At 41.6% G+C, this 12893-nt stretch overlaps 1 protein-coding gene across 7 annotated transcripts in view; it reads left to right on the plus strand.

Moving 5' to 3' along the window:
- Window positions 1–12893, plus strand: part of NEK1 (NIMA related kinase 1) — a 141325-nt gene that overhangs the window by 23392 nt on the left and 105040 nt on the right. For 6 of the 7 annotated variants that reach the window (XM_074993039.1, XM_074993044.1, XM_074993041.1 and 3 more), the window contains exons 12-15: window positions 4151–4210; window positions 4463–4522; window positions 4646–4693; window positions 4795–4869. In XM_074993039.1, coding sequence (XP_074849140.1) covers window positions 4151–4210; window positions 4463–4522; window positions 4646–4693; window positions 4795–4869 — 243 coding nt within the window. The remainder of the gene's footprint in view (window positions 1–4150; window positions 4211–4462; window positions 4523–4645; window positions 4694–4794; window positions 4870–12893) is intronic. The other variant, XM_074993040.1, reaches the window with a different exon arrangement.

The following is a 12893-nucleotide window of genomic DNA, read 5'->3' on the forward strand; positions in this document are numbered from 1 at the left end:
CTCTTCCATCTCCACTGCTCTCAGGTATGGAGGAATTAGGCAACAGAAAGATGGTTTCAGTATGGCACCTGGAAACCTGTGGCTGTAGCGTCATGAGAGGCTGAAAAACTTTTCTTTCCTTTTCTGTGCTAGTAGCATGGCTGTGAGGTCTGTGGTTCTGTGTATACCCCGGCTAGTTGCCTTTTTTTTGTGCACTGCCTGGTGCCAGCTTCTGCCCCCCCATGCCATGTGGCAGCTAGGCTGTGGGTGGGGGTCATGTTTGTCAGATAGGATGAGAAACTTTTCAGCCGTTTACATGTCGTTCCACCCCCCACATCCTCTCCCTTTCCTCCCCGAGAGGTGCCACACATTCTGGAGCTTTCCCTCGCCTGCATCACATGGCAGCTAAGCTGTGGGTGGGGGGTCGTGCTTGGACAAGAAACTTCTTTTCAGCCGCTTACGTTTTGTCCTGACCCCCCCACATCCCCTTCCTTCCCTTCCCCCATAGGCACCATGAATTCTGTAGCTTTCCTGCATCCAGCCATGTCATGTGGCTTACCTGAACCAATGAAAGGACATGCAAGTTGCTTGGCATCTTGGGTAGCATGTGCTGAGGGTCACAATTTTCAGGTGCTGGCTGTAGTCTGGGATCTTTTAGCTGGCGGGAGGAAGTCTCCCTTAGCGGACACTTTTTTGGGCCTGGCTGTAGCTTGACGTCTTTTAGCTGCCCTGAGCCATACGTGTTTCAATGAAGGCAATGTCATAGCTATACAATTACCACACTTCTCGAAGTAAGGCTTGCAGTGATAAATATTCTTGTTCTGAGGGTCTTTTGGCAGGTCCAAACCTGGCTGCAGTATGGGGTCTTTTAGCTGCCTGAGGGAAGTCTCCCTTGGCAGACACGATTTTTGGGGCTGGCTGTAGCTGGAGGTCTTTTAGCTTCCCTGAGCCATAACTGTTTCAGTGATTCATTACAGTTTCAATATAGTGCCTGTGTCTACTTAAACATATTCTTGTATTAGGGGTCTTCTTTTCCAGGAGGCCTAAATCCAGAGTTAGGTCCAAGCATAATCAAAGCTAAGGCACACTGTTAATAGGGGTAGGTGGTGGGTCTCCCTGGGATGTCACAATTTTCAGGGCTGGCTGTAGTCTGGGGTCTTCTAGCCACCCCAAGCCATAACTGTTTCAATGATTCATTGCAGTTTCAGTGTAGCACCAGTGTCTACTTAAACCTGTTCTTCTATTAATCGTCTTCTTTGCCAAGAGGTCTAAATCCAGATCCAAGCCTGCAAAGATCCAGTGCTTTTGCATCCCATGTTCAAAAACCTGTCAGTTGTGATAGGTTTACTACCTCTCCTCTCCTCTCCCCTCAATTATAAAAAGCACATCTCTTAGAAAGGCAAGCCAGACCCCCGTCTGGAAAAAGGGACATTTGTTTAACATGTTAGGGAAGGAGGGGAATGAAATGTGGGAAGATGTCATCAGATACCCACATCTACTTGCGAGGCGTTTTTTTCACATGCTGCATGAGTGAAAATAACCAGAATGCTATGGGGCTCAGGGAACTGTGGGATGGGTTCTCACAGTACACTGCTGCAGCACTCGATTTAAGCTTGATGTAAGCTACTTGTGTGTGGCAGGGATAAGTTGATATTGTCAGGAGCATGTGGGAATGTGAGGATGCTCAAAATCGAATGGATAAAACCCAGCATTAATCAATTTTAATCAATTTGACTTTAGCTCATAGTGTAAATGCAGCCTACGTGGACCCAGCTAGGCACTGGAATGAGCATGCTCTGTGCCTGGGGCTTTGATGCTAACCTTGACTCTGGTTATCCCCTTTTCCCAACCAAGAAATGTGGGGAAGGCAGTATGGACATGACCTCCTCATACCAGCCTGTGACTTCCCTCCCTCATCTTGCTAAACTGGTAATGTGGGCCAGTATTCAGTTCTTTTGCCAGACTTAGAAGAAAACCACACAATGTGAACTCAATGTAACCAGAGTAGAGCTATCTACATGAGCTTTCAAAGAATCGAAGCCAGGGTTGACATCCTCTGTCATGGTTGGCATGAGAGACTCTTTTCAGCTGTCCACCTGGGGTGCTGTGCCTCAGGCCAGCAGGGGCTGTCCTGCCCAGGGCTCTGCACTCTTGGCTGCTAGGGTCCCTGTCTGGAGCCAGCAGTGGCTGTCTACCCAGGGCAGTATAGGACTCCATGCCCCTGGTTGCCAGGACTCCCTGGCTGGGACCAGCATTATCTCCCTGCCATGGGCAGCAGCTTCTCTGTGCCCTGGCCGCTGGATGTCCACCCTTCCCCCCCACCACCACCCCCAGGCACGGACAGCTCCTCACCTGGCCTGCCAGGCTCCCTGTCAAGGGCCAGTGGCTGCTCCACTCTGTCAGTGGGACTGCCTGACAAATCAGCTGAGTCTCAGCCCCTAGCAACCTTTGTGGATGGGGCTCCTTGGTTCAGCAGTATCTGTGGTGCTGCTAGAGCACAGATACAGCTAGACCAAAGAATCCAGGGTAAGAGAGGTTCGACATGCATTAAAATCCCGGACATTTTTAGATGCTTAAAAACCTGGTTGGACTAAGATTTAAAGACTGAAATGGTAAAGCTCTGTATCACAATTTATCTGTTAATGAAACTGTTGTAAGACTGTAAGTGACTTTAAAAAGTATAACCGGCACTTGGACTGTGCATAGAAGTTAAAAGGTCAGATTTCAGCACCCTGCCTTGGAAAGGTTGCTAACCCCTGTATTACGCTTTATGCACAAAAATGTTCAAATTTGCAGCAAGTCTGACTCTGCCATGTTCCTGTTTCTTTCAGTGGTTGACTGTGATCTTGTATAACAACAGGCAAAGTATATGTTTTATGTGTCTGTTGATATGAACGGGGAGCCAAGGGAACAGTATTATATAAAAAAACTATAGCCCTTTTCAGACAGACAGAAGAGCACTTACTGTCTCTAAATACAGTAGAACCTTGGAGTTACAAACAACTCAGGAATGGAGGTTGTTTGTAACTGTCTGAATTGTTCATAATTCTGAACAAAATATTATGCATGTTCTTTCAGAAGCTTACAGCTGGGCATTGACTTCTGCCTAGGAAAGTGCCTAATTTGTATGCAGAAAAACTTCTTTTAAGCATCTTAATGAAATTAAAACAAGCACAGAAAGTTTCCTTACCTCGGAAAAAAATTTTTTCCTAGACTTTTTCTTTGTAATAGTTTACGTTTAGTGTTTATTAATAGTTACGTTTTTACTAGTTTTTTGTTTACCCATCCAGCTGTTTTCAAGTTACATCAAAAACAAAGCCACAACAAAGAGATTTTAAAATGCAAATAAAACCTTCGAGCATTTCCTCCTTATTTCTATCCCCCAAATACCCCTACCTTAATTTTTACTTTCCTGAGCATGCCTCTGCCACTGGAGTAGTAACCTTATTACAGGGTAATGTTCTTGCTAAATTTGCTGAAAATAGCATTCATTCATAAATTTTATGTAATTTGAAAACAGGTAGATTGTGTGTGTGTGTGTGTGTGTGTGTGTAAGTTTGAAAAAAAAAAAAGTATATCATGTTTGTTTTTGCTTTTTTTAATCTCTGCTGGTGCCTGACTGCATACTTCCCATTTCCAAAGCATGTGTGGGTTGACCAGTGAGTTTATAACTCTAGTGTTCATCACTGAGGTTGTATTGAACACACACAGCACTTAGCAGTGTTATTACATAAGAATTAAGTAGTTTGAGCAAACTCTGTAGTAAGAAATTTGGAGACCAGCTTGATTTTTCAGCTAGCACTTTGACTGATAGCTTCAAGGACCTTCAATTTGTTGATGAGGAGTGCATAGATGATCAGTGGGCTTTGATATCCTTCGAGAAGGGAAAGATAAAATTAAGCTTTTAAAATTATTTGCTCCTTTGTTTTGACCAGATAGAACCTATTGAGAGCCCAATGAAGAATTACAACAGTATTCACCCTAGATCATAGTAGCATCTGCTTTTTTTCCAGGCAAACTTCTGAATAATAGATGAAGGTGCAATGTAAAATACTGTTAGATTTTAAATTTATTGCTCTCTCACTTACTGGCTTGCCTTTCCTATTATTTTGGGATCTAAAAAGTACCATACACCGAGTTTGTCTAATTTGCAGTTTTACTTTTTATCTAGGCTCATCCAACATCAGTGAAAAAAATGAATCCAGGAGAAGAAAGGAGGAAAATGTTTGAGGTATAAAGACACCCATCTGTTTTCAAATTACATCAAAAACAAAACCATGAAAAAGAGATTTTTAAAATGCAAAATAAAACCTTCAAACCTTTCCTCCTTATTTCTTTCCTCCAAATACCTCTAATTTCATTTTTACTTTCCTGAGCATGCCTCTGCCACTGGAGTACTAATCTTGCTGCAGGGTAAGCTTCTTGCTAAATTTGCTGAGAATAGTTTTCATTCATAAATTCTAAATATATACTTACTTTTCAGGAAGCTGCAAAAAAGAGAAGATTTGAATTACCTGAGAAGGAAAAACAACAAAAAGACCAGGTAGCTGTAATTTTTCGGCTTTTTTCTATTTGCAGTGATGCTTTAAGTAATGTCCTCCCATGTAGTAAGTTATAAATTATCTCAGAATACACAGCTTAATATTACAACTGTTCAAATTTTCAGATCAGTTTACTAAAGGCTGAGCAGATGAGAAGACTGGAAAAAGAAAGGGTAAAATAATTTTGAATTTTCTTTTCAACAGTGAAACTGAATTGGTGATGGAAAATTGAGTTATTGAACTTTTATTTCCCTTTATTTCTTGTCTTCTGCAGATAGAACGAATGAACAGAGCCAGGGAACAAGGCTGGAGAAATGTACTAAGTTCAGGTGGAAGTGGTGAAGTTAAGGTTGGCAACAGATGCTGAACAATAGCCAATTTTTTTTCTCTCTCTTCTGATGTATCTTCCAGGGCATCTTTTTTTCCCCCCAGAACAGATAGATGCCTATCACCGTGTTCAGTACTAAACTATGGACAGATACTGAATAATGGCCCCCTTCTCATAGCCAGCTTCTAGAGATTACACTTTGCTGAATTACAGCTTGTTCTGTCAATTTGTGGTTTCTTCATTCTGCCAGGAACTTCAGCCTTCACACACCCCATTTGTTCCTTCCTTCTCCTCCTCTTTTTTCTTTTCCTTTTCCTACTCTGAACCTGTGCGTGGTACAACTTCTCCTCATTTGAATACCTCCTTTAAATTGTGAGTTGAGGTATTTTCATTAGGGGTGTTTAATGTTTAACCAGTAAGCCAGTTGAGGCTTACTGGTTATGATTAATTGGAGTTAGGAGAGTGCTGGAACAGTCCATCTACCTGCTGTGGGCAGGGTGTAGCTTCATCCCCATGGGGACCTCCACTACCTCCTGTGGCTAGGAAGTACTCCCTCCTGGCCAAAGCAGCCCCGGTCAGCAGCAGAGGCTGGGCTGGAGCAGGTTCCCGTCTCTCCCTCCTGTTTCTGCCCCATGTTTAATTGGTTAACTGGTTAAATGTTAATTTTAACCTGTTAACTAATTAAACAGGAGCTTGCATCCTTAATTTTTTTTTTACATCAATGTAGTATTTGAGCCCCTGCCTTCTGAGAGATTTATGTTTTTCCTTTTAAGCTTGTAGGGAAAATAGTTTGACTAACTTACTGGTAGCATTGTGTGTTCTTAACTTGCTGAGAGGAAAGTTGAGGTCTGAAAGAGGTGAGGTCTGTTCGATTTAGATATAATATGGGGATAAAAGATGCTAAATAAATCTAGTTAGTTTTTTATTAAACAGCATTTGAGGTTTGGTATACAGAGGCTATAGATTGCGATTATCGTATTATGGCAAATACAGTATTAATATTGACTTTTTTAAGATGTTGAAAAGAAAAATGGTAAATTGAAATGTCACATTCAGTAGGACTTTTATTTTAACTTTTTGATACTGGAGCCTTAGAGAGGCTGGGGGCTTGTTCTGTTACATTCTTATTTTAACAGCAGCAAAAACAGACGCTCTAGCTGCTCTTAGCCAACTGTTTCTCTTTTTTGCACATGCATGCACACGTGCGCGCGCGCGCACGCGCGCACACACACACACACTCTGTCTTTAATACCACCTTTAAAACAATCAGACATAAGTTGTTAAGAGCTGATAGAGTGGCCATCTTGTTTGGATTTCTTTTTACTTATTTTTAGGTACGGTTTGGGTAGGAGATAGGCTGTCCAGCAATTAACTGTAATTATTGCACTGTTTAAACAACAGTAGAATACCATTTATTTAAATATCTTGAATGTTTGCTATGTTTTCAGATATATAACTTAGAATGCAAAGTGTACAATGCTCATTTTATATTTTGATTACAAATATTTGCACTATAAAATAAAAGAAATAGTATATTTCAGTTCTCCTGATAAAAGTATTGTATTGCAGTCCCTACATCATGACAGTTGGACTTGTAAAATCAGAATTGCACATGAAATTTTATTTTTAAATGCAGTTTAAAACTTTCGAGTCTGCAAGTCAACTAAGTCCAATTTCTTGGTCACCCAGTTGCTCAGACATGTTTGTTTATGTTTGCAGGAGATAGTGCTATCCAGTTTTTTCACAGCATCAGCTGAAAGTGGGAACAGGTATTTACATTGCAGTGTTGTAGCAAGACATACGTGTTACATACCAGACATGATGAGAACAAAATATAAGACTGGACATACTGTGTCAGACCAAAGGTCCAGCTAAGCCAGTACTCTGTCTTCTGACCATGGCCATTGCCAGGTGCCTCTAGAGGGAGTGAACAGAACAGATAAACCTCAAGTAATCCATTTCCTGTCTTTTATTCCCAGCTTCTGGCAAACAGAGGCTAGGAACACCACTGAAGATTCAGATGTCCCTTCATGCTTCAACCACTATTTCTGTGGACGTGTCCATGCTGATGGTGGTTCTTCTGGATAAAAATCCAAAACAGTCTTCATTTTCATCACCTCAGTCAGATACTATCAGCGGAAAGCTGATAGTCTTTTTTGGTGGCTTGGGTTCTGCCTCATACCTCTCAAATTCTGGAGGTTGCTTCAGATTCTTAAACCTTACTTTGAATGCTGTAGCTATATTTAGAAATCTCACCTTCTTTGTGCTTTGTCAAATATGGATCAAAAGTGTTTTTAAAATAAATGTGCTTGAATGTCGTCATGCAAGACTTCTGTGGCACAAAGTATACGGCAGAATGTGGGTAAAATAGAGCTGGAGACACACAGTTCTTCCTCCAGCGAGTTCAGTCAGAAATCTGATTAAATATATTATAACAAGCATTATCTGCAGTGAAGGCATGTTTCCTGGAATGGTGTCGAACGTATGAAAGGTTATGTGAATGTTTAGTATATCCATCATGTAAATACCTTGCAATACTGGCTACAAAAACATCATTTGAATGCTTTTCTGTCTGGTGGCATTCTAAAGAAGTGGACAGCATTATCTTCTGTAAATGTAAACAAACTTGTCTGCCTTAATGATTTGGCTAACTAAGAAGTGGGGTTGAGTGGACTTGTAGGGTCTAAAGTTTTGCATTGTTTGGTTTGAGTGCAGTTATGTAACATATGCCTCTCTAAGTTGCACTTTCACAGTAAAAAGATTGCACTATAGTACTTGTCTGAGGTGAACAGAAAAATGCTATTGCTTTCATTTTTATAGTGCAAATATTTGTAACTAGTATTCTGTTCAACAGTGTGATTTAAACAGCATTTTTTTCAGTTAGTTTAATGAGTTAATGTGATTAATCAACAACTCTAGTTAGGATGAAGTCTGTTGTTTTTAGGAGATACCAGAGGAGGTAGCTGTAACGGTGAAGCTTGCATTACCACCCAGTGTATAATTTTTTATTTTCTTTCTTTAATTAAAAAACTGGTTGGTAGAATGGCTCATTCCCTCAGAAAATTTGGCTGATTGTGTATTTGGTATATTGCATTACTGTGCCATTAATTTTAGTGGAGATTCTTGTGCCTTGTGTGCCATGTCCTGTTGTATTTTGATGGGTCCCCATGTACGCCATTTAAATACCACCAGGCATATGATGCACAAGGTACATAAGGATGGCAAGGAAGTGATAAGACACACTGACTGAGGAATATTTTTACAATTTGCTAGTGCTAATAGACATATATAGAAACTGAAGATGTAATTCTGAATATCAACTAATCTAAGTTTTGATGCACTAATTTTAATGTATTACTTTTGGTCAGCTCTTTACTCCTGGAAAAGTGACGTATGTAGTCCAGAGCGAGAAAAAAATCCTGTGTTTTGCATGCTTGTATTACTTTCCTACTGGGTGATACTTACCTGGGAACATAATTTTTGTGGGAAGTCAGACACTCTTTGTGACTGTCTCTCAATGCACAGATCAAAACAGTTCAAGGTGTTCCTGGCTACTTGTATTGCTAAACAAATGAATGGCTGTATTTTTCCTAGTTGCCTGCCTGTCCTGTTGCTCTATCAGATGTGAGGTAAATGTGTGGATCATGGTCATCAGAGTTTGGTTGTTTTTACTTTTTACGGAATGAGAATGTTAAGAAACTTCATGAGCACATCTGCATCCAACATGAGTATTAACTCACTATGTACAAAAATGAAAGGCCTAGCTATGCACGTGCTGCTACTCAGATTGATGGCCTCTTACCAAACCTAACAAATGATGAGCACTTCTAGAGGGCTTACAAATTATTTAAAGAAATACTGCTGTTTTCCTTTATTGTACATATTCCTCCCCATTAAATGTAAAAGAACATAAAGTTACAAATCAAATATTCTGAAAAGTACTGTTAAATGTACAACATGGTAAAAATTAAGTCTGACAGATGGTTTGCAACTTCATTCTAGACAACTGATCATGGATGTTACATCTGGGGCTGGACTTTTTTGTGATGTAGCTGAATCAGAAATATTTTCCTGCTTTGTAGTGCTAAGGTCACTTGTAGTAGAAACAGGAACATGCTATAACCGATGCATCACAAGTCATTTGCTTTGTAGGCTTGGTACTTGCAATAGGCATCACTGGTATGGGCCATCCTGAAAGCTAGCTGACATGTTTGGTGGCACTTCTGGCCAATAACACAGAGGACCAATCTGATGTAATCGCTCTGGGTTTCCATGGATTATCTCGGTGATCTCTCAATAAGACACTTTTCACATTAAAACTTTGTGTGTGTGTGTGTGTGTGTGTGTGCGCGCATGCATGTAATTTGACTTTTGATTGTTGTTTCTGAAGAAAATCTCTGTAGATTTACATGGACACAATAAACAAACTTCAAATGACATTCTACGAACCATGTTGGCATTGGATTTGTAGTGCCAGGAACGTCTTTTCTATCAGACAAGGGAATCTTGGCTTGCAATTTTACGTTAGAATCGTGAAATCTTATGTTGTAAACTTCTGTCTAGAGCCAAATACTCACTTCCTTGAGTAACCAGATAAATCTATCTGCAAATTCAGTTGAGGGCAGTAAAATGAATGGTGCAATGCAGTACTTTTTTTATGAACAATTTAAAATTTAGATGTGAAGTGAATAGCATTATCGATTTGTATCTGTTCAGGAACTTTTGCCCTTGAAACACATGTTCCATAAATGGTCCAACATGATATAGTTGGTTCACTGTCATGGACTCCTTGGCAGTACCCAAAACAGATATAAAGGGAGCATGCTTACAAATATGCCGACAACCTTTACTTTGTTACACCAAATCCTATTTGTGTATCAGTGTGTGGCAGCCATATGCAACACACACAGGTTTCCTTTTCTACATTTCTCAAACATCTCTAATGTAATTCTTTGCTTAAGAGTGATCTCAGTTTCTTTTAGGAAACTCTGGTGCCACAAGTTAAGCAAACTTGGCATACACTTAAATGTTCCTTTAAAGCAAAATATCTGGAAACAGAAGTATGTGTGCCTAATTCTATTTTCATTTAGCACTGGATCATTTAGTTTTTCATGTTGTATAATGGCATTTGTTCTGCTTGTCACATATAGACTATCTTGTTTCTACTTGGTATCCTTGCCTGCCCTTTCAAATAGGAAGCATCACATGCTCTGTGTGTGTGTGTGTGTGTGTGTGTGTGTGTGTGTGTGTGTGCGCGCACGCGTGCGTGCGTGCGTGCATGCATGCATGCATGTGCGCATATATATAACGCACACACCCTTGAACTCAGTGTAACTGTGAGAGAGCCCAAGAATAGTCACTAGATGCTGTCCCAACCAAAAATGTTAATTGAAATAATCCCTTTACGTGTGTGAATTGTGAGGTATTTATTATAAGTGCTTTCATTTGTTGGCAAATGGGGTTGGGCAGTGTCATATCACCAGCTCATGATGCAAGGATATGGGCACTTTTGAAATCATCACAGCAACTGGCGATGCTGGTTTTGGGGTTTTTTTGTTTGTTTTTTTCGTTACGGGCGCTATAAAGTTGCTCGGTTAACTAGTTACTCTTGGATAAATGTCTAGAATACTAGGAGTGCTGTATTTCTGCTTCTCTTTTTGTCTGTATCACAAAAGGTACTGGCTGTGGTCTGCAGAATTTTCTTTTTTAAAGCACAGTTTCTGTTTTCTTCTGTTTATAAGATTCTGAAACCATTCTGAAGGACATTGGCTACCTTCTCCAACACTTAAGCTGATTTTTGATTTGTGCTAGAGTCTGGTTGATTGAACACACAGGAGTTTTATGCTTTGCTAGTCTAATGGAATCTCAGCCCATTCTGTGCCAAGTATTGTGTGATCCTCTCACTTTACATCATTGAAGTTCACGTGTTACAGTAGCTTTTCTGTAATAAGAACCAGTTGAGCAGGGTTTCCACTGTATATGTTTTTTACTCGCACTGAGGTTTCCTGCAACTTTAGCTTTTTAAGTAGATTGATAGATTGCTGTGAAACTGCAGAAACTACAAGTCTTCCTCCATCCATATGTAATTAAATCCAAACACCACCTTTTTGGCTTTTGAATACTGTGAATATGTCCTACTTATGGTGTGTGGGCACTCCTCTTCTGCAATGCAAAATATTTTTACTGGCAGTGTACAAGAGAAGTGACACATGGTCTTATGCTCTTTTACTCCCCCTCCCACGAATATAAAGAACTTGCAGAACCACTTAGTTCCTTCAGACCTTAAGTAGAATCATTGAAACTATATATCCAAAATTATTAGGGTAAATTATCTGCTACTACTCAAGCAAGGATTCTTGGCATTCCTGTGGATTGCTATGGGAAAACATCTGGTTAATGTGCAGCAACAGTCAAAAAAGGCAACAATGTTAGGATTCATTAAGAAAGGGAAAGTATCATGCCATTATATAAATCCATGATAAAGCCACACCTACAATACTGTATGCAGCTTTGGATGTCTCGCATCAAAGAGATGTATTAGTAATGGAAAAGTTTCAAAGAAGAATAACAAAAATTATTAGTGGTATGAAATAGCTCCCATAGGAGGGGAGCTTAGAGAAACAGAGATTGTTCAACTTGGAAAAGAGCTAACTAAGGAGGACATGACAGATGCCTCTAAAATCCTGGATGCTATGAAAGTGAATATGGAAGTGTGATTTACTACTCGACTACATAATACAAGAACTAAAGATTCTTCTTTGAGTGGTCCCCGTGGGTGCTCCACAGTAGGTGTCGGGCTTGCCCCAGCGCCGCAGATCAGAAATTTCCAGTAGTCTCCGTTGGGTCCTGCATGCGCCGATGCGCGTCGGTTTCATGCGCTTACGGTCACGTGCGCGATCCTGTCCCCGCCAGTTCCTTCTCAACCGCCAACGGCTGCGGACGGAATCCACTCCGGCTCCAACGCCTGAGAAAGATAAAAATCTGATTTACTTACTGTTATTAGTTGATAGCTTAGTTATTATAGTTGAAGTTGTTTATGTTAGATGTGTATATAGTTAAAAAGAAAAGAGAGCAAGGAAAAGTATGGAGGCGGCTGCCTCAGGTGGGTGTGCTATCTTGAGGCCGCGAATGTTATCTGTTATCTGTATCTGTTACTGGACTGAATAACTGTTAAGTGCTCTATTAGCACTCAAAGACTTTAACGTTCGAGCAATGTCCTCGCCGGGGTTTAAGAAATGTGACTCATGCCGTGAGGCTATGCCTGCCTCAGATGGGCATAGCAAATGTATCCATTGCCTCAGGGAAGCCCACGTCCCTCAGAAATGTCCTCACTGCTCTAAGCTTACAGCTAGAGCCCAAAGGACAGGGAAATGAGGCTGAGAATGTTCCTGTTTGATAAGGCCCTCCAGCCTGGACCATCGGAGAAGCCTCACAAGGAGGGATCCTCGGGGTTGCACAAGAGGAAGGCGGCTTCCCTAACCTCCTCTGTGCAGAAAAAGAAGAAGCTTTCACCAGCTTGATCCTTGCCAGTAACTTCCGTGAGCGGGACGAGCGGAGCACAGGGCCCGAGCCCGCTGGCTTCTCATAGCGGGAAGGCTGCGGCGCATGTACCCGTGCAAGGGCCTCCGACCGTTAAGGAGTCGGCACCGAGGGCCATGCAGGCACTGGAATTGGCAGCACCAGCTCCCATGGCACCGAGCCTTGCAGCACCGACGGCACCGGAGCGAGGATACCCAGCACGGGGCCCAACGGTGCTGGAGGAGACTACCTGCATGGCACCGCGCACAGTGGAATTGGGCGTGGCACCACGAGCAACGGAACCGAGCACAGCACTGACTACGGTGCTGAGGTCCCTGGCACCGGTGGGAACACCTACGACTCAGAAACGGGGAAAAGCGAAGACCACGACCCGGCACCGCAGTCCTCCTCCAGAGGTCATTGCGTTGCCATTATCACCTCGCTCTCCCCCGAGATACACCGGGCAGCAACTCCAACAGCCTGCCTTCAACCTCCATCTCCGTTCCTTCAACCACCATCCCCCTGGC

Source organism: Carettochelys insculpta, chromosome 4 (genome assembly GCF_033958435.1).
Source record: "Carettochelys insculpta isolate YL-2023 chromosome 4, ASM3395843v1, whole genome shotgun sequence".
NCBI lineage: Eukaryota > Metazoa > Chordata > Testudines > Carettochelyidae > Carettochelys > Carettochelys insculpta.